This window comes from Salvelinus alpinus, chromosome 6, assembly GCF_045679555.1.
Source record: "Salvelinus alpinus chromosome 6, SLU_Salpinus.1, whole genome shotgun sequence".
In the NCBI taxonomy this organism is placed as follows: Eukaryota; Metazoa; Chordata; class Actinopteri; order Salmoniformes; family Salmonidae; genus Salvelinus; species Salvelinus alpinus.
Window position 1 is genome coordinate 32,493,150 of NC_092091.1, and position 21,081 is coordinate 32,514,230.

At 44.5% G+C, this 21,081-nt stretch overlaps 1 protein-coding gene across 4 annotated transcripts in view; it reads right to left on the reverse strand.

Moving 5' to 3' along the window:
• Positions 1 to 5,280: 5,280 nt before the first annotated feature.
• kdr (kinase insert domain receptor (a type III receptor tyrosine kinase)) overlaps positions 5,281 to 21,081 on the reverse strand; it is a 50,433-nt gene continuing 34,632 nt past the window's right edge. For 3 of the 4 annotated variants that reach the window (XM_071406425.1, XM_071406422.1, XM_071406426.1), the window contains exons 11-29: positions 20,942 to 21,062; positions 20,741 to 20,849; positions 20,284 to 20,628; positions 19,974 to 20,120; positions 19,731 to 19,862; positions 16,636 to 16,742; positions 15,978 to 16,113; positions 15,760 to 15,864; positions 9,246 to 9,359; positions 8,752 to 8,840; positions 8,340 to 8,502; positions 7,733 to 7,953; positions 7,540 to 7,651; positions 7,337 to 7,436; positions 7,038 to 7,143; positions 6,707 to 6,855; positions 6,465 to 6,549; positions 6,292 to 6,377; positions 5,281 to 6,163 (exon numbers count right to left, since the gene is read on the reverse strand). In XM_071406425.1, coding sequence (XP_071262526.1) covers positions 5,947 to 6,163; positions 6,292 to 6,377; positions 6,465 to 6,549; positions 6,707 to 6,855; positions 7,038 to 7,143; positions 7,337 to 7,436; positions 7,540 to 7,651; positions 7,733 to 7,953; positions 8,340 to 8,502; positions 8,752 to 8,840; positions 9,246 to 9,359; positions 15,760 to 15,864; positions 15,978 to 16,113; positions 16,636 to 16,742; positions 19,731 to 19,862; positions 19,974 to 20,120; positions 20,284 to 20,628; positions 20,741 to 20,849; positions 20,942 to 21,062 — 2,644 coding nt within the window. In that variant the 3' untranslated portion in view covers positions 5,281 to 5,946. The remainder of the gene's footprint in view (positions 6,164 to 6,291; positions 6,378 to 6,464; positions 6,550 to 6,706; positions 6,856 to 7,037; positions 7,144 to 7,336; positions 7,437 to 7,539; positions 7,652 to 7,732; positions 7,954 to 8,339; positions 8,503 to 8,751; positions 8,841 to 9,245; positions 9,360 to 15,759; positions 15,865 to 15,977; positions 16,114 to 16,635; positions 16,743 to 19,730; positions 19,863 to 19,973; positions 20,121 to 20,283; positions 20,629 to 20,740; positions 20,850 to 20,941; positions 21,063 to 21,081) is intronic. The other variant, XM_071406424.1, reaches the window with a different exon arrangement.

The window sequence follows — 21,081 nt, forward strand, 5'->3', positions numbered from 1 at the left end:
AGACAGAGGCATCTACAGTCAGTGAGTGGAACTTCATATAATTTCCTGAAACCCATTAGAACTACCAGATGCTGCAGAACCACGGCTCAGAGTTCCGACGAACGGACAGTGGAGAGTTTTGGTGTTCTATATTTACTCCTCTATATTTATTGTAGAAGTGGGAAAAAATGTTCAGCTTTACTTCCTGGTACAGTGGGGGTCAGAGATAAAAATACATTCATTCAACAGAACCCAGTAAAGATGCCAACTCCAAACCAATGCCTTGACACAAAACAGTTACAATCTGTCGGTGTCACCCAGGATAAAGCTCAAAAGTAGTTTTACAAATACTGTATCTGCATGGATGTTGTTTTGTTTTTTACATTGCCCTCAACTTTCAGAGTCATGCCAGCAGTGTACCCCCAGCTTAAAAACACCCATTATGTCACCAAGTTCACACTGGCCTTATCTGGGCTATTCTGGGCATCTGTTGAAGGCTGGATATACATAAGAAAATACCCAAAGCTGGTGGACGTATTGTTTCCACAGAGATCTCATACACACAAACACACACACGAACAGGGGAACTCAGACCTTGGTTATTCCCACGTAAATGGAATTGACTTAATTCCCTTTTTATGCACTTTTCTCTCTACGGGGATTCTGACCTTTAATTTTAACATGGGGAAACGCATGCGCCAGCCAGGTATTCATTTGGGGTGGAGATCACACAAATGGAGGTGTGGCAGAGGTGTGTCCTGACCTTGACTTAATTCCCTCATAATTCCATCACCTTTACACGTGAAGAAACCATGTAGAGCAACCTGTCAGTTCCACGTGTCTTCCAGACTGTCTTTTTCCCAATAGAAATCGATCTCCAAGCACTGTAATTAATAAATGAATTAGAGCTATTGATAAGACTCAGGTAAATGGGTAATCCATTTGTGTAAGGGGATTGTAAATATAAATGACAATTGTTTTAGACCTATTTGACCTTATAATGTGAAACCAGTCATATTTTAGCAAATTGAAAAGCATATCAACATGACATATATTTCGGTCTCTTTTCCACAGTGAAGTATAAATGGCTGTCATTATTTTAATTGTAGGCCTAAATTTGGAGACCCAAACCGAGGATGTAGCCTATGGAAACGTGTGCGCACTGACAGTAGCACCGATCCTACTGAGTGGATTTATGCGCTCTAGAATGTTTTACTTACAGTGCGTTTGGAAAGTATTCAGCCCACTTGACTTTTTCCACATTCTGTTGTCACAGCCTTATTCTCATCAGATTCTCAAAAATCTCATCAGTCTACACACAATACCCCATAATGACAAAGTGAAAACAGGTTAGAAACATTAGAAATGTTAGCAAATATATTAAATCTTATAAACAGAAATACCTTATTTACATAACTATTTAGACCCTTTACTATGAGATTCGAAATTGAGCTCAGGTGCATCCTGTTTCCATTGATCATCCTTGAGATGTTTCTACAACTTGATTGGAGTCCACCTGTGGTAAATTAAATTGATTGGACATGATTTGGAAAGCACCCACCTGTCTATTTAAGGTCCCAAAGTTGACAGTGCATGTCAGAGAAAAAAACAAGCCACGAGGTCGAAGGAATTGTACATAGAGCTCCGAGAGAAGATTGTGTCAAGGCACAGATCTGGGGAAGGGCAAGCAAAACATTTCTGCAGCATTGAAGGTCCCCAAGAACACAGCAGCCTACATGATTCTTAAATGGAAGACGTTTGGAACCACCAAGACTCTTCCTAGAGCTGGCTGCCCTGCCAAACTGAGCTCCAGAGTTCCTCTGTGGAGATGGGAGAACCTTCCAGAAGGACAACCATCTCTGCAGCACTCCACCAATCAGGCCTTTATGGTAGAGTGGCAGACGGAAGCCACTTCTCAGTAAAAGGTACATGACTGTCCGCTTGGAGTTTGCCAAAAGGCACCTAAAGGACTCTCAGACCATGAGAAATAAGATCCTCTGGTCTGATGAAACCAAGATTGAACTTGTTGGCCTGATTGCCAAGCGTCACGTCTGGAGGAAACCTGGCACCATCCCTACGGTGAAGCATGGTGGTGGCAGCATCATCCCCACAGAATGTTTTTCAGAGGCAGGGACTGGGAGACTAGTCAGGATCAAGGGAAAGATGGATGGAGCAAAGTACAGAGAGATCCTTGATGAAAACCTGCTCCAGAGTGCTCAGGACCTCAGACTGGGGCAAAGGTTCACCTTCCAACAGGACAACGACCCTAAGCACACAACCAATGCAACGCAGGAGTGGCTTCGGAATAAGTCTCTGAATGTCCTTGAGTTGCCCAACCAGAGCCCGGACTTGAACCCGATCGATCATCTCTGGAGAGACCTGAAAATAGCTGTGCAGCGACGCTCCCCATCCAACCTGACAGAGCTTGAGAGAATCTGCAGAGAAGGGAGAAACTCCCCGGGAAACACTGTGACCCCGTCCAACAATAACCCCGGACAGGGCCAACCAGGCAGGATATAACGCCACCCACTTTGCCAAAGCACAGTCCCCACACCAAAAGAAGGATATCTTCAACCACCAACTTACTACCCTGAGACAAGGCCAAGTATAGCCCACGAAGATCTCCCCCACGGCACGAACCCGAGGGGAGCGCCAACCAGGACAGGAAGATCACGTCAGTGACTCAACCCACTCAAATGATACACCCCTCCTAGGGATGGCATGGAACAGCACCAGTAAGCTAGTAACTCAGCCCCTGTAATAGGGTTAGAGAGAGAGATACCCAGTGGAGAGGTGGGAACCGGCCAGGCAGAGACAGCAAGGGCGGTTCGTTACTCCAGTGCCTTTCCATTCACCTTCACACCCCTGGGCCAGACTACACTCAATCATAGGACCTACTGAAGAGATGAGTCTTCAAAAAAGACTTAAATGACTTAAATGTCGAGATCGAGTCTGCGTCTCTCACATGGATAAGCAGACCATTCCATAAAAATTGAGCTCTATAGGAGAAAGCCCTGCCTCCAGCTGTTTGCTTAGAAATTCTAGGGACAATAAGGAGGCCTGCGTCTTGTGACCATAGTGTACGTGTAGTTATGTACGGCAGGATCAAATCAGAAAGATGGGTAGGAGCAAACCCATGTAACTGTCACACCCTGACCATAGAGATCCTTTTATTCTCTATATTGGTTAGGTCGGGGTGTGACTAGGGTGGGTTATCTAGGTTATTATTTGTCTATGTTGGCCTGGTATGGTTCCCAATCAGAGGCAGCTGTTTATCGTTGTCTCTGATTTGGGATCATATTTAGGTAGCCTTTTTCCCACTGGGTTTTTGTGGGATCTTGTATGTGTGTAGTTGCCTGTGAGCACTGCATTTGACTTCACGTTTTGTTTTTTTCTGTATTATTTAGGTGAGTTTCTTTAATTAAACATGTGGAACTCTACGCACGCTGCACCTTGGTCCGTTAATTCTACAAACGATCGTGACAGTAACGCTTTGTAAGGTTAGCAGTAAAACCTTGATATCAGCCCTAGCCTAAACAGGAAGCCAGTGTAGAGGCTAGCACTGGAGTAATATGATCAAATGTTTTGGTCAAGATTCTAGCAGCCGTGTTTAGCACTAACTTAAGTTTATTTTGTGATTTATCTGGGTAGCTGGAAAGTAGAGCATTGCCGTAGTCTAATGTAGAAGTGACAAAAGCATGGATACATTTTTCTGCATTATTTTTGGACAGAACGTTTACAGATTTTTAAAAAAAGCTGTCCTTGAAACAGTCTTAATATGTTTGTCAAAAGATCAGAGAGATCAGGGTCCAGATTAATGCAGAGGTCCTTCACAGTTTTGAGACGACTGTACAACCATCAAGATTAATTGTCAGATCCAACAGAAGATCTTTGTTTCTTGGGACCTAGAACTAGCATCTCTGTTTTGGCCCGAGTTTAAAAGTAAAACATTTGCCACCATCCACTTCCTTATGTCTGAAACACAGGCTTCCATGGAGGGAAATTTTCGGGCTTCACCATGTTTCATTGAAATGTACAGCTGTGTATCATCCGCATACCAGTGAAAGTTAACATTATGTTTTTGAATGACATCACCAAGAGGTCAAATATATAGTGAAAACAATAGTGGTCCTAAAACGGAACCTTGAAGAACACTGAAATTAACAGTTGATTTGTCAGAGGACAAACCATCCAGAGAGACAAACTGATATCTTTCCCGACAGATGAGATCTAAACCAGGCCAGAACTTGTCCGTGTAGACCAATTTGTGGTGAATGTGGTGATCGATGGTATCAAAAGCAGCAATAAGGCTGTAACATAACAAAATGTGGAAAAAGTGAACGGGTCTGAATACATTCCAAATGCACTGTATATGCCCAGACTTTTCCATTTTGTTCCCAATTGTGCGCCACACTATAGGACTATAGGCCGGTTGTAATACAGGCTGGATGTCATTGTTCCTGATGGTCAACTGAGGGTACCGCTGTGTGCTGCAATAGTGGATCATAATAGGCTAATGTATTACAAGTTGTGCAATAATTTGGGACATGTAGCCTATCTGAATCATTATGGAACGCAGATTCTACATAGCAGTTTAAACATGAAGACTGGCCCAAGGGTCATTGTCATCACAGTTCTGTGAGAATTAGAGTAGATTTATAGGATTATTGTTCAACCACTATTTCTTACCGTCCAATATTTTATGGATTAGACAATTGAATATGGCAAATTTCAGGAGGATTCAAACCACTGTATTATTTATTCACCAATATACTCACCAAAGGCTCTCCAACCCTGTTTATGTACGACTCATAAATACTTTCCTAACCCTAAATAATCAACAAAATCCAAGTATTTTTTTATCTACCAATTGGTGCAACAACAAATAAAGGATACGAATATATGTGTATTATTTAAGATGGCTTGCTTTCATAATTCCTATTCTGAACTTGTTCTCTCGATATACAGTATATTCTAGTCAGTGAGTCTGAGAAAATTCTAATTAAATGTAAATCGTATGTAAATATATGGCTTTAGATAAATGTACTGAAAACCCTGTTGAATGACAACTCCATGAGAACATCTGTTGGCCAGCAAATGGGAGGGTTTTCAGCTGTTTAATTAAATGTTTTCAATGCACATCAGGGAGTCACACCTGCAAAGCCTGTTACGCACATGCATAAGGTAAGTGTAAATACCAATTACTGAGAAGGGTTTAAATCAAAACACGGACTATGGGTGGGAAAGTATTGTCTCAAGTTCAATTTGACAAAGAAAGGAAAATACATACACACACAGGTCTACAAGTAAATATTTATTTTATAAAACTAGTTACATTTATTACAAGTTTAGTACAGTAGATATCGGTTTCGATCAAATAAGGTAAGTTATTATAATAAACTGTACAATTGAGAGGCAAGAACAATCTAGAAAAAGCAAAACATCTGATAGAAACTTGTCCGTACAAAAGATTAAGGTGTTGCATTTGATAAAACCACTTGTGTGAGATGTAGACTGGCTTTTTCCAAGAAAACACAATTGACAGAAAAAGAAAGAAAAAAGAATGAAAACATTTGCTAATTCAATTGTCAAATTCCAGTTGCCATTTCCTGCAATAGAGGAAGTGGGCGGATTGCTTCTCAGGAACTGGGTGTGTCCCTGTGGCTCCCCTGACCTTCCATCTACTGTGTAAACATGATTGCATTCCAAGGGTTTGCTAAAAACAGGGGTCTTTACCTCATACAACCTTCATCAATCCCATTGAATATATTACATTTATCTCATAACAAAATACTTTGACTGAATAAACAATGCAATGGATAAGCCACTACTACATGTGATGACATTGTTCCTGATGGTCACCTGAGGGTACTGCTGTGTGCTGCAAAAACAGGCTCAAGGAGAGGGGTATATTTTGTGGGCAGTTAGGGGAACAGTGCTAGTGATGATGGTGGTGACCATTAGGGGCTAAACAGGGGGTGCACTGTAGCGCACCTCAACACTGAACTTGTCTGCTGTTTTGGGCGGCCGTGGCTTCTTTACAATGCTTCTCTTCATGATCATCTCCTCATTAGCATAAATGGGTGCGTCAGTGTCGTCTGAGTGGTAGCCTGACTGGTACCCACTCGTCTGATTGGACGACTCGGAGGCCAGAGACTCCTTACTCTTACATCGCTGGATGTGACTATAGGAGGACAGGAACCATTTATAATCCAATAAACAAATACAGTAACAATCACACAAATACTGTGAGAGTCCAGAGTGTAATACATAACCATTGGGTTGGGGGTTATGGGCCTCCTGTTTTCTCACCTGAAGTTGGACGTGCGGTGACGCTGATGGTCCAGACTCTTCATCTCCTCTGGTGATAGGCACATACCGCTGTCCGTCTGACCCTCCTGTAGGGAACACCCACATGGACTCAGATTATTGGCTGTTGATATGTAAGAGGAAGTGACACTGTGTGTAACCATGGAGGCACTCACCATGACGCTGCTATGCCCCACAGGGATGTCATCAAAAGTCTTCACACTGAGTGGTCGACTGCACCTGTCACTCTGCTGGGAGAGCCTATAAGGGGCAGTGAGGAGGGGCATCACAAGTTACACTAGCAACTAGCAAGTGTTCATACAAACTGCACAAAGGTAGTCCACTATATTGGGGTTTCATTTGTGACGGATCAATGCGATGCTTGGTGTTAATTTGAGTCAGTGTGCATGTTGCTGACCCGAGGGAGATGGCGGGTGTGTTGTCGCAGTGTATCTGGGGGACATGGGTTTCCTCTCTGATGATCCTGGTGAAGGGGTTCCTGGGTTCAGGGCTGAGTGAGCCCCCCTCCACCTCCACTGCTGTCAGAGGGATGTAGTCCTTCCCATCCTGAAGGTAAACACACACGATTACACTCTCAGACCTCACACTCTCACCTCATACACACACAATAAGATGAACAAACTCACATACCGTGCACCAATACCCTCATAAATAAACTAGCACACATAGCACATGTGTGCTAGTGCTAGTTACATACATACATGTAACATGTATGTACACAAACAGACCTGATGAGCGCTGGCCTGTAGCAGGTTCCCCAGATGTTCTACGAGCTCGGTGAAATTTGGTCTGTCGGTAGGTTTGTCCAGCCAGCAGTCCAACATGGTTTGATATCTAGCAGAACAATCATTACCTGGTCATTTGTAAATTCATCACTGCAACACACTGCAATGGTGTCACATTGTTGCCTATGGCTTCACGTGTCAGATTCTATTGGCAGATAATTGTATTTCACAGTCATAATGGAATTGAGCAGGCTTCAGTATGTCATGTCGTGTGATATGCTGTATTTCAGTAGTCCACTCACATCTCAGTGGTGGCGTAGTCTGGTGCTCTCATCCTGGTCCCTTCCTTCAGCCTCCTGCAGAAGGCCTCATCAATGCCAACACCAGGGTATGGAGATGCCCCTGTGGTGGAGAGAACAACCGTTATAATACAGTCACAGTGTGGTCATGGTGCGGCCACTAAGTGGTCAGGTTGTGTTTGAAGAGGTACTGTCACTTGGCTCACCCAGAGAGAAGATCTCCCAGAGCAGAATGCCAAAGGACCACACGTCGCTCTGTGTGGTATAGACCCGGTCAAAGATGGTCTCAGGAGCCATCCATTTCAGAGGGAGCCGCGCCTGTAGAGAGAATCACAGTTTATGAGACGTCGTAATAACCACTGCTAGTGACTGAGGTACGGCGTGTTCTTAGTAGCTTACGTCTCCCTTGCGGACGTAGTCGGGGTCTTTGTAGACGTCTCTGGCCAGACCAAAGTCACAGATCTTCACAATGTTGTTTTCTGAGAGCAAGATGTTCCTAGCTGCTAGGTCCCGATGGATGCACTTGCGAGAGGATAGGAACTCCATGCCCTTGGACACCTGGAAGCTGTAGCTGATCAGGTCCTCCATGGTCAGGTGCTCCTCCCACTCACAACTCTCTGCTTGGGTTCAAATTTGGCATTTAATAATAGCAAAGAGGTTAAATTATCACATTATCACGTCATACATTATACATTGTGATGAGTGAAGTGGTGCATACAAACGAAGGATCTTAATTTGATCAATCTTTTGTTGCTTAGAATTTTCCTGCAAATAGTGTATTTGAGTTTTAAAAAGGCTTCTAAAGTTTGTAATTCCCACTTTGAAATTAATTTCAGACTTGATTTGCCTACAAAAATGTATATTAAATATACCCCACATAATAATTCAAATGTCCTGTTGCTGCATGATTATTTTCCCGCTGTAGCACAAATTAAATATATAAATCCTATTGGTGATATGTACAGTATTTGCATGAGGTGAGTATGGAGGTATAGAGCTGCAGTACCATCCTCCTCCTCTACGTGGCTAACAGAGCTCTCCTCTCCCAGTCTGGAGCAGACTGCTGTCCCAGTGCAAATGTCCAAGTGGGTGCTGGTCCCCAAACCCAGGTCCCCTTTAGTCACGTCCTCCTCCATCCGCTCCCACTGACCTGACCGAGGCCGCCTCCTCTGTAACCATGGAGAAATGGCATGTCAAAGGATCAAGGACCAAATGTCTAATAGAAAAACTGGACTGGAAAACTCCTGGCCCAAGCAATACAACATGAAATGGAAGCTGGTAGTTTCCAGCGGCTCAGGCAGGCAGACAATGTGAGAGCATCACGGAGAACACTTGTGTAATGGTCTGGGATCAGTGTAACCACATCAGAGGCTGGCTGAGCTTTACAGACCGCTGTTGCTGGGGCATGGCTCATTTACCTTGAAGGGGCTGTACTCTCCACGCTTGCTCTTTAAATAGCTGGAGAGGTTGCCGTGTTTACAGTACTCCACAATCACCATCAATGGACCTGAGGGGGGAGGGAGGGAGAAAAGGTTCAATATCAGAGGAAGATCATCACTTCACTAGAGCACTGTAGAATGGGAATGTGTAGTAAAGTAAGGGAAAGCGTAGGAGTGAGAAAGAGAGAGAGGACATGGAAACAAAGGCCCTCTTCCCCGTTCCCAGAACATGGCTTCCTCTCTGCGGTTTGAGCAGATATACAATTAGGACAGATAGAGCATGCTTGTTATTCTCTGCCTCTCACCACTAATAAAGCAGACATTTCTTGATGAACACAATGTGCAGAACACAAATGGAAGAGGGGGAGAAAGGGGTGCCAAGAAATGGTGCGAGAGAAAAAGAGGGGGAAAAGAAAATAGGAAAGGGAATACGTGAAATATGAAATGTGTGAGTTGATAATGTGAAGACTCACTCCCTGGTTTGGTGCAGGCCCCCAGCAGGTTGACCACATTGAGATGGTGGCCGATGTGGATGAGGATCTTCAGCTCTGACATCAGTGCACGGTACTCACTGGAGGTGGCTCCCTCTGTGGTGGGCAGAGATAAAAACTCAGTCAGCTCATTTTTAGAGAGAGAGAGAGAGAGATTCTGAGCACTCTTGAGCTGTCTGATGCTGTTATGGGACTGTTCTAAGTGCAGACACAAACAATACTTTTGTTTGAGGAGGGAGAGAGAGAGAGAGAGAGACAGAGAGAAGTCATGCAGAAGAACAGCTCCTGACTTGTTATAACTTTTTGGTTGTTAAGAGCGAGATTGACACGATTAAATTAGCAAAAAATGTATTGGTAATCAAAATGTACAACTGAAGATCAACACAGGAGGAAAAGATTGACAGAGAGTGAGTTAAAAGACCAATCTTCATCGTGGTAGCTAGCCAAATTCAAATCTGTCAGCTAGTTTACAGTCTAGCTCTAACTGTTTACTGGTGGTAACCATAGCAACATGGCCACTGAGGCAGCGCTAGCAGCGACAGCAGCAGCAGAGACAGAGACTCCCCCCCCCCCCCCCCCTTTTTTTTGAATACCCAGCAGAAATCAAATCAGAGAAGAATCAATTTTAAACACATAATTCTGAGGGAGAACCCAGAAACTTTGTTTGCCGACTGCTCACACAACAGGACTGTTACAAACCTGTTATTTTACACAGACCACACTACTGCCTGGCATACAGCTGTAACCAGGCATTTCAGCTATACCACAAAGAAAGGCATCTGCAAGGGAAGGCAAATCCACATTTTTGAGGACAGCGATAAGGACCAGGAAAACAGGTTTCTGACGGTAAACATGTATCAGAACGGCACTGTCATGGTCCAGGGCAGTGAGGCTGCACTCAGCTCTGTTGTGCAGGACTTCCCCACCTTAAGGAAGATGGCGGAAAGCAAAAAAGAAAAGCACAGCACCCCGACCTCTCCCCTCACCTCAGGCACCCCAACAGCAGGACTATCCTCCCCCCTGCCTGCCTACAACCACCAGAGCCAAGACCACACTACCATCAGCCTGTTGAGAGACAGGCTGGCTGTGATAGAGGTATGGGTTACTGAGCTGAAGGAGCAGCTCCCCAGCTACACCACCACCAGCCCAGACACAGAGCTTCTACAGGACCAGATCAACCAGAGCAGGACCCAGCTGAAGAACTCTGTCCAGGAGCTGAGCGAGAGCCTTACCACAGCGCTTGAGGAGGTAAAGGCCACCATGAGGAGAGAGCTGGTGCAGGTAAAGGAGGAGATGGCAAAGGAGTTGTCTGTCATCAAGAGAGTGCTGCAGCACAGAGAACAGACTGTAGAGACTCCCAGAGAGAAGCTGCAGCCCCTCACCACCCCTAACAACCCCACTGACCCACCTTTACCCACAACCCCCCCCCCATACCGACAACACTTTAGCCACACCCCCAGTCAAAAAGGAGGCTCACATGGAGACACCTACTACAGAGAGAAGCTCTCTGGCCCACCCTGACACACCCCCACACACCCCTCCATGTACACAGGCCCTGTGTACTCCAGCCCCAGACCGTAAACGCACTAATCTGGTAAAACCCACTGAGGTGGCCATCCTCATTGACTCAAATGGGAAATTAATCCAAGAAGATAAACTCTTCCCCCAACACAAGGTGTGCAAAATATGGTGCACAAAAACACAGGATGCACTCCACATCCTGTCCCAGCCTGACTTTGACACACCAGGCCACATTATTATTCACACCGGCACCAACAACCTGCGAGAGGAGCAGGAGAGAGTAGGCAGCCTGGTCAGCAGAGTAGCAGAGAGAGGATCAGGAGAGAGTAGGCAGCCTGGTCAGCAGAGTAGCAGAGAGGGCCTCTGAGCGGTTCCCCAACTCCACATCACCATCTCCACTCTGCTGCCCCGCAAAGACTTTCATCCCCGTACCATTCAGAAAGTCAACGCTGACATCACCAGAGGGTGTGGCCTACTCCCGAACGTGCACGTTGCTCACCACCCAACAATCACCCCAGAGCATCTGCACAACCACTCCCACCTGAGGAAGCAGACAGTAGGGATGTTTGCCAAGTCTCTAAAGGACGTGGCACTTGGTAGACAAACACCCCATGCCGCACTGGACAGAGGACCACCCAGAGACCCCTACCAGACCACTGCACCACCAAGGAGCCCCAGGCCCTTTCAACGCCACACCAGACCCAGCGCACCCCACAGGCCCCACCCACCACCAGAGCTTAGCCAGACCGGACCGGGCCCAGCCTACTACCCTGCACCAGACCACCACCCCTACCAGACCAGAGAGGAAGCACCACGGCCCAGAACTGGCCCTCCTCCACTCCACAGGGCCCAACAGCAGGACCAGCGCAGCTACGCGGAGGTCGTCAGAGGACAGGGGAACCCTGTAGGATTAAGTGAGATTAAACAGCTCCTCCAATACATTTGCACTAAACACACACAGACGCACGCACGCACGCACGCACACACACACACACACACACACACACACACACACACACACACACACACACACACACACACACACACACACACACACACACACACACACACACACACACACACACACACACACACACACACACACACACACACACACACACACACACACAGTCTTGTACAGCTAACCTTGTGGGGACATACAATTCAGTCCCATTCAAAATCCTATTTTCCCTAACCCCTAACCCTAAACCTAACCCTAATCCTAACCCGTACTCTTACCCTAACCCTAACCTTAACCCTAACCCTAACCCAAAAACCTAAACTTTATCCTAACCCTAGCTCCTAACCCTAAAACTAACCTTAATATTTAACTTAATTCTAACCCTAACACTAATTCTAACCTTAACCCTAAACCCCCTAGAAATAGCATTTGACCTTGTGGGGACTAACAAAATGTCCCCAGCTGGTCAACTTTTTGTTCGTTTACTATTCTTGTAGGGACTTCTGGTACCCACAAGAATAGTTAAACACGTCCACACACACACACACACACACACACACACACACACACACACACACACACACACACACACACACACACACACACACACTGTACTAGAATTTACTTGTTCAATGAATAGGAATATTTATATATATAACAGAAAAAATGTTAGCTGTTATCCTGTTTATCTCACTCTTAACAACTTATTAGTTAGTAGTTACTGTATTTCTGACTGCTATTCTTTCTTTTGGAACATGAAATCACTATCAGTTAGCATGTGGAACATTCAGGGCCTAAACTCATCAACCTTTGGACTGAAGAGTTTAGCACTGGAGTTCAACAAAAATCTTAAAGATGTTGACGTCATCATTCTGCAGGAGACATGGTGTAAGGCTGACATTGTCACTCACTGCCCCACAGGCTACAGAGAGGTAATTGTGCCGTCACAAAAACACAGCTCTGTCAATAGAGGCAGAGACTCTGGAGGACTGATCATTTGGTACAAATCCAAACTACAACATCTAATTGATCCCCTCAAAATTGGCAAATATCACATTTGGTTAAAACTGAAAAAAGAACTTGTACTGACAGAAAAAGATGTGTTCCTTTGCGCAATATATATCCCCCCCCTCAGAATCCCCATATTACTCAGAGGAGATCTTCCCCACCCTTGAGGAAGAGACGTGCCATTTCCAGGCCCAGGGAAATGTGCTCATCTGTGGGGACACAAATGCGCGTACAGGAACACTACCTGATCTAACGAGCACACGAGGAGACAGCTTTATTACAGGCCATACTGTTTCTAACTGTCTTAATCTCCCCCATAGAAACAACAGTGACAGCACCGTCAACAAAAACGGAAGGGATCTTTTGCAGCTCTGTAGAAGCCTGGGTCTGTACTTTGTCAATGGTAGGTTACGGGGGGACTCTTTGGGGAGATTCACCTACTGCTCACCTCTTGGCCACAGTACAGTAGACTATATGATCACAGACATTGACCCTTTCTCTCTCAGCTCATTCACTGTCAAGCCACTAACATCTCTGTCTGATCACAGCCAAATTACATTGTAATCCTCAAAAGAACAGACATGGAAACAACCAGACATTCACAGCCCAGTAAGCTGTACAACATTAGAAATTCATACAGATTGGCCCAAAACAGCACAGAAGAATACCAGAAAGCAACCTGGAACCAAAATATCCAAACACTCTTAGATAACTTTCTGGATACCACATTCACTCACAGTAAAGAAGGCATCAATCTAGCAGTACAAAACATCAACTATATATTCAGGCAAATGGCAAAAGAAGCACAATTGAAATTGATAAAAAACTAAACAAAAAAGATCACAGATGACAACTGGTTTGATGCAGATTGTAAAATTATAAGGAAAAAACTTAGAACACAATCCAACCAAAAGCACAGAGACCCAAATAATGGTGAATTACGCCTTCATTACTGTGAGACTTTAAAACTCTATAAACGTACACTCAGAACCAAAAAAGCACAGTACAACAGCAAGCAGCTGACACTAATTGAGGAGTCCATAAACACACACACCTTCTGGCAAAATTGGAGAAAACAAAAAAACTCTAAACAAGAGGAATTAGCGATACAAAATGGTGACATATGGACAACCCATTTTAAAACACTCTACAACACCGTTCAAATTGACACAAACGCAGAACAACGCCAAATTCATGAGCAGTTGAATGGATTAGAAAAAGCTATAAAGGACAATCAAAATCCACTGGACTCCTCAATTACTGACCAGGAGCTCTATAAGAAACTTCAGGCTCTCAAATTTAAAAAGGCATGCGGACCTGATGGCATACTAAATGAGATGTTTAATTTGATCCTGAGTGTAGGTTATTTCCCTGACATCTGGAATCAAGGACTCATAACCCCAATCTTTAAGAACGGAGACAAATTTGACCCGAACAATTACAGAGGCATTTGTGTGAACAGTAACCTGGGGAAGGTTTTCTGTAGTATTATCAATGTAAGAGTTTTAAACTTCCTTAATAAGCACAATGTCTTGAGTAAAAGCCCAATTGGATTTATACCAAAACATCGCACAACTGATCATATTTACACCCTACACACCCTGATAGATAAACATGCCCACCAAAATAATACCAAAATATACGCTTGCTTTATCGACTTCCAAAAAGCATTTGATTTTATTTGGCATACAGGACTGTTCTACAAAGTTATTGAAAGTGGTGTAGGGGGTAAAACATATGACATAATTAAATCAATGTATACTGGCAATACGTGCAGCATTAAAATTGGTAAGAAAATAACAGAATTCTTTAACCAGGGGCGGGGCCTTCGCCAGGGTTGCAATCTGAGCCCTGCACTCTTCAATATTTACATTAACGAATTGGCCACTATTCTAGAAAAATCCTCAGCCCCTGGTGTTAGTCTCCACAATTCAGAAGTTAAATGCCTACTCTTCGCAGATGGCCTATGCCTGCTGTCACCCACAGCACATGGCCTACAGCAGAGCCTGGACCTGCTAGAGCAGTACTGCCAGACCTGGGACCTGGCAGTAAACCCCAAAAATACTAAAATAATGATTTTCCAGAGAAGATCCAGATCTTAGGGAATTAGACCAAAGTTCTCAATTGGTACAAAATATATAGAGTACTGTACACACTACAATTACTTAGGTTTAAAAATAAGCTCAACTGGACACCTTAATGAGGCAGTGAATGAACTGAGAGAGAAAGCACGCAGGGCATTCTATGCCATTAAAAAGCAAATTCAAATTGAAATACCTATTCAAATTTGGCTTAAACTAATTGAATATGTCATTGAACCAATTGCACTTTATGGCAGCGAGGTGTGGGGTCCACTTGCAAAACAAGATTTCATCAAATGGGACAAACACCCCATTGAAACCCTGCATGCAGAGTTCTGTAAGATTCTCCTACATGTCCAGAGGAAAACTACAAACAATGCATGCAGGGCAGAATTAGGCTAATATCCACTAATAATAAGTTTTGGAAACATCTAAAATACAGTGACCCCCTCTCATATCATTACCAAGCCCTGCAATGCCAAGAGCTGAGCAAAGAAAAGAGTCCCCTCATCCAGCTGGTCCTGGGGCTGAGTTCACAAACCTGTTCTACTAACACACTGAAGCCTCAGGACCAGAACTTCCAATCAATCAGAATAAACCAAATTACAACACAGTCAAAACAAAACTACATTGCTTATTGGGAAACACAAGCACAAAGCAAAATGCAGTGCTATCTGGCCCTAAATCGACAGTACACCGTGGCTAAATATTTGACCATGGTTACTGATCAAAACCTTAGAAAAACCTTGACAAAGTACAGGCTCAGTGAGCACAGCCTTGCCATTGAGAAGGGTAGACACAGGAAAACCTGGCTCCCTGTAGCCTGAGAGACAGAGAGAGAGAGAGAGAGAAGAGAGAGAATATATATACAGTGTATATACGCTGTATATACATATGCCAGGGGATGAGAAGGAGGTGTACCCACCTTTCAGCATCTTGACTGCCACTGTTGTACAGGTTGTGGCTTTCTCTATGCCAAAGGCTGCTGCCTCTACTACCTGTCCAAAAGCTCCACGCCCCAATTGGTCACCTTCAAAACACACCAAATATCATTTCAGACAGTGGATTTAAAACTTTCATCTCGCCTGTGTATAGCGTCTCTTTCTCCCCAAAAATGTGCCCATAAGGATCTGAAAGTCTCACCTAGCTTCAGCCTGTCACGAGGGAACTCCCACTTGTTGGCGTCGTATGTGAGCCTCTCACAGTGCTCGTCCATGGGCATGTCCTCAGAGTCAAGGATGATGGACAGGTACCCTGTCTTCATGTCCCCATTATTTGGCTAGAGATGGAATGGGGGGATGAGAGAGAACGAAAGAGAGAGAGAGAAATGTATATATTTTTTATATATATTCCATATTTTCTATAATGACCTACAGATACAGTGTCTTCAGACATTTCCCCTGATGGATGGAAAGCCCCCTTTTATATTTATTTATGGAAGTTTGTCTGTGAGAGTTTGTCATGTGGAAGTTTGTCTGTGAGAGTTTGTCATGTGGAAGTTTGTCTATGAGAGTTTGTCATGTGTTAGTCCCCTCTTTGCTGGTTCATCAGTTAGATGCCATGCCAGGCCCGGCCAGTGACGGAGGGACTGGCAGCAGAATGTGCCTCTGTTGTTCCCCAACACAAAGGAGTGTAGACACTGACCGCTAGACCAGTCACTTCTCATCTGTCAGACCCATCCATCTGTTTGTGTGGCTGTGTGTGTATGGCTGTGTGTGTGTGTGTGTGTGTGTGTGTAACCCTGTGTGTGGGCCTGTGCAGAGGAGTGTGGAAAGGGGATGAGTAGAGCAGTCTGTCTTACTCTTTTCCTGCTGCGGATGACGAAGACGATGAGTAGCCAGAAGAACATGGCGATGACCACAGAGCCAATAGGAACAATCAGCTCTACATTAGTCTTTTCCTCTGCTCCTACAACCAAAACAATAACCAGAGTGAGTATGAAGTAGTATGAACTACAGTAAACTGTACAAGGGTATTTACCTCTTCATTACTCAATCATTATACAGTGCTGCTTGAAAGTATGTGAACCCCTTGTTGAAATTACAGATTGTTTTAGTTTTTACCATGAAATCTTAATTGGATCAGAACCAGTCGTTTTGATCTGACATAGCAGGTTTATATTTACCAATACCGTATGTTGGTGTAGAGAAAATCATGCGTATAGTAGAAAAACAAAATTAAAAAGGAATTAGTGCAGGTGCAAAAATAAGTGAAAGCCAAGTTGCATTGGTTAAATTAAGTAGGTAAGTAGAATCAGGTGGGTAAATAATTGGGTACCAAATGAACCAATCAAAGGAGAGATCGTTAGGAAAGAGTTTGGGCGGGACTCTGATAAATAGAGATAAGAAACCTGGTCAGTTTGGTGTTACCCATCCAGGTGAATGCAAAGCGCACCATGCCAAGAGGAAAGGAGATCCCAGAGGACATCAGGACGAGGGTAGTGAGAGCACGTCAGCCAGGGGAAGGCTTTAAAATCATCTCAAGAAGATTTGAGCTCCATCAGTCCACTGTGAGGCAAATAACTTACAAATGGAGAGCATTTAACATGACAGCAACTCAGCCTAGAAGTAGACGCCCTTCCAAAATATCCCCAAGAGACACTAGAATCAGGTGAAAGCCAACCCTAACATAACATCTAGAGATTTGCAGACCTTCCATGCTGCATCTCAGGTGACTGTGCATGCTTCAACAATAAGAAGAACACTGAATCGAAATGACATTCATGGGAGGTTTGCTAGGGAGAAGCCTCTGCTGTCAAAAAAGAACCAAACTGCCCGTCTTAACTTTGCCAGAGACCACATGGACAAACCTGAAGGTTTCTGGAAGTCCATTCTCTGGACCGATGAGTCCAGAATTGACCTTTTTGGTCACAATCAACACTGCTATGTTTGGCGAAAACCCAACACTGCCTACCACCAAAATATCCTTATCAGAACAGTCAAGCTTGGTGGTGGGAATGTCAAGATCTGGGGCTGCTTTTCCTCCTCTGGACCTGGACGCCTCCACATCATTAAGGGAACCATGAATTCTGAGGTGTACCAGGAGATTCTTAAACAGAACGTCAGGCCATCAGTCAAGGAGCTAAAGCTGGCCTTAAAATGGGTCTTCCAACAAGACAATGACCCAAAGCATTCAAGCAAATTTACCAAAGAATGGCTCAGGAGAAAGAAGATTTGCGTTTTGAATTGGCCAAGTCAAAGTCCTGACCTAAATCCAATCGAGACGCTGTGGCAGGACCTGAAGCGGGCAGTTCATGCCAGACACCCCTCAAACTTAACTCAATTGGCTGAGTTCTGTAAGGAGGAGTGGGCAAAAATCCCTCAAAACAGATGTCAGAGACTGATTACTGGCTATAGGAGACGTTTACTCCCAAGTTATCGCTGCTGATGGAGATGACACAAGCTATTGACTGAAGGGGTTCACATATTTTTGCACACATCAAATCTGAGTTTCTGTTAAATAAACAAAAAAATAATTTGAAATAGATTTTCTCTGTCAGTTTGGAATTTGCCAATTACAATGTGCTTTGGCTTTGGCTATAAATCAGTACCAAGCTAGGAGGAACACGGTTTCAGGAAACCTGTGTGTGTGTGTGTGTGTGTGTGTGTGTGTGTGTGTGTGTGTGTGTGTGTGTGTGTGTGTGTGTGTGTGTGTGTGTGTGTGTGTGTGTGTGTGTGTGTGTGTGTGTGTGTGTGTGTGTGTGTGTGTGTGTGTGTGTGTGTGTTTGTATTGGAGGAAGGGCACTGTTGGAATTCAGGCTGTGAGCAGACCTGATATTCTATCTAGTCATAACAAATGTTCTGGGGTCAGCATCACTCTGGCCAAAGTCAACCTGGGAAAAAACTGTCATCACACCATAAGTCTGTGACTACAAGCTGTGGAACCCTATTGATCTACCCTCATCGTTAATGTTTCCACCCTACTCCTTCTCTCTCTTTCCATCTATATCCCCTTTTCTCTCTTTTCCCCAATATCCCTCTCTTGTCCTCCACCCACATATAAGAGGAACTTCTCGTTAGTGAGCTGAGGCAGCCTCTGTCCTCTGTCCTGCCTCGTTAGTGAGGCTCACTGGCGCCTGAGAGACCCTGAGCTCTGACTGGGTGACGGGCCGGTGGCCAGAGGCCTGTGATGGGGGCTGGGTCACGTAGGCCCTACAGATGCAGGATCTTAATTTGAGACAGTTTTCTACAGAAGGAAAATAATTCTGGAGCAACATTAAATGTGAATTATTGTGTGGATTATAATTAATGGACATTTTTTGTAAGGGTTGATAAATTTTTTGTTAGGGCAAATCGAGTCTGATATTTTAAAGTAGAAATTAAACACAGCAAGTTTGCATTTTCTGCTGTGCCAGGAAATTCTTAGCAACAAAAGAGTGATCAAATTAAGATCCTACATCTGTAACTGGTCACTCTCTGTACGTCTGTTTGTTTGTTTGTTGCTGTGTCTCAGTGTTCTAGGCCGGCCTCTCCCTTTGTCCTTGCTGGGCTTCTTATTGTTTGGTATTCTGAAACTCCCAGGAGGATGTGCTCTAACAGGGCACGCTTCCTGCTCCGTGGGGGAACAGTTATTTATACACTTCATCTTTGATATAGCAGAATGTCTTAAGTGGGAGGTGAATCAGGGGAACCTTGAGGCCAGCTATAAAAAAAAATCTATAAATGAATGAATGGTCTATATGGGAGTTTATGGGTAAGATATCATGAGTAAAACTGAACAAATTCATTGTGGTATGAATCCCTCTTTGGTTATGCCTGTACCTTCTTTTGTTTATGGATACACCACCAGAGAACAGGAAATACAGGCATTTTGTCATACTGCATTATGTCTGTAGCGTGATTAATGCTGGCTGTTTCCTATGCTGTGGTCCAGTTTCCCGTAGTGGGAGAGACTGACCTTCAGTGATAAGGTTGCTCTGAGATGTGTCGCAGCCCCGGCTGTTACAGGCAGTACAGGTATACAGACCACCGTCCTCCTTCTTCACACGCTGGATTGTCAGGGTCTGGTTCAATCGGCTCAGAATCACACCTGTGGCAAAAAAAGTCCATGGCATTAATACCAATATTGTACTGTATGTAACACAAAGTAGAAATGGTAGCAGCAGAAGTGGTATTAGTAACCATTGGGTCATGCCATTACCAGAGCCCTCCACCACTGTTTGGTTGTGTTTGGTCCACATCACGGTCGGGGTGGGTGTACCGGTCACCTCACATATTAGCATGGTCGTCGCACTGACGTTCACTCTCTGGTCTGTCAAATTGTTCAAGATCCTCGCGGCTTCAAGTGCTAAAAAAAAACAAGAAGACAGGACTCTAAATATTTTGCCAAACACTAGACTAGATCTAGAAACCTGCGGTACCCATGAGAGGACCTTGGTTAAAGACCTGTGAGAGTGGCCCAAGTGATTGTGGAGATAACTGATAAATATGGTCCAGGTACAGATTTGTACCTCTGAGGGTGAGGTGTCGGAGGAGACAGGTCCTCTCCCCAGTCTTGATGTTCTCCACCCGGCAGGCGTACACACCCTGGTCCCCCCGAGACACGTTGGTCAGGGGCAGCTCCAGGGTAACGTTGGTGCCCTGCAGCCCAGAGAGGACAGCCTGGGACAAGGGCTGCTTGGACAGGGACAGGCCTCGACAGGACTGCACGGCAGGGACCTGCTCTGGGTCAAACTTATTCTCCACACGGAACCAGGCCAGATTTCCATAGATCAGCCTGTCTGCCTTACACCTCAGAACCACCTGGTCCTGCTCAATGGGCTCACGGGACGGAGACACACTCAGCTCCAGACCACCTGTAGAGTAGACAATCACACACACAACACACTTAATCATGAGGTGTTCTCATGGACGATGCACCAATGAACACAAACAGAAAGAACAGAAGAAGCATAAAAAGAAGCTTACGTGTCACATGGAAGATGATAATGCGTGAATCTTGTCCCGCTTTGTTAGAAGTCAGGCATTTGTAGAGGGTGTGGACCTTGGCTTTCTGGATCTTCAGAGAACTCACAGTCTGCAGACAAAAATTATCTTGACTATTATTTTACCAATTCATTGATATAATAAATGACTGAGATCATTTAGAGAGGAAGGAATGGTCTTTACCTTGTGTAAGTGATCTGTGTCACTGCTACTTTGGGTGATAGGATTTGGCCCTGTGGAATTGCTGATGTCCCTCCATTTGGTACAGTCCTTCAACTTGACCCTAGAGCTCACCACTCCTGACCTGCAGGACAAAACCAAAA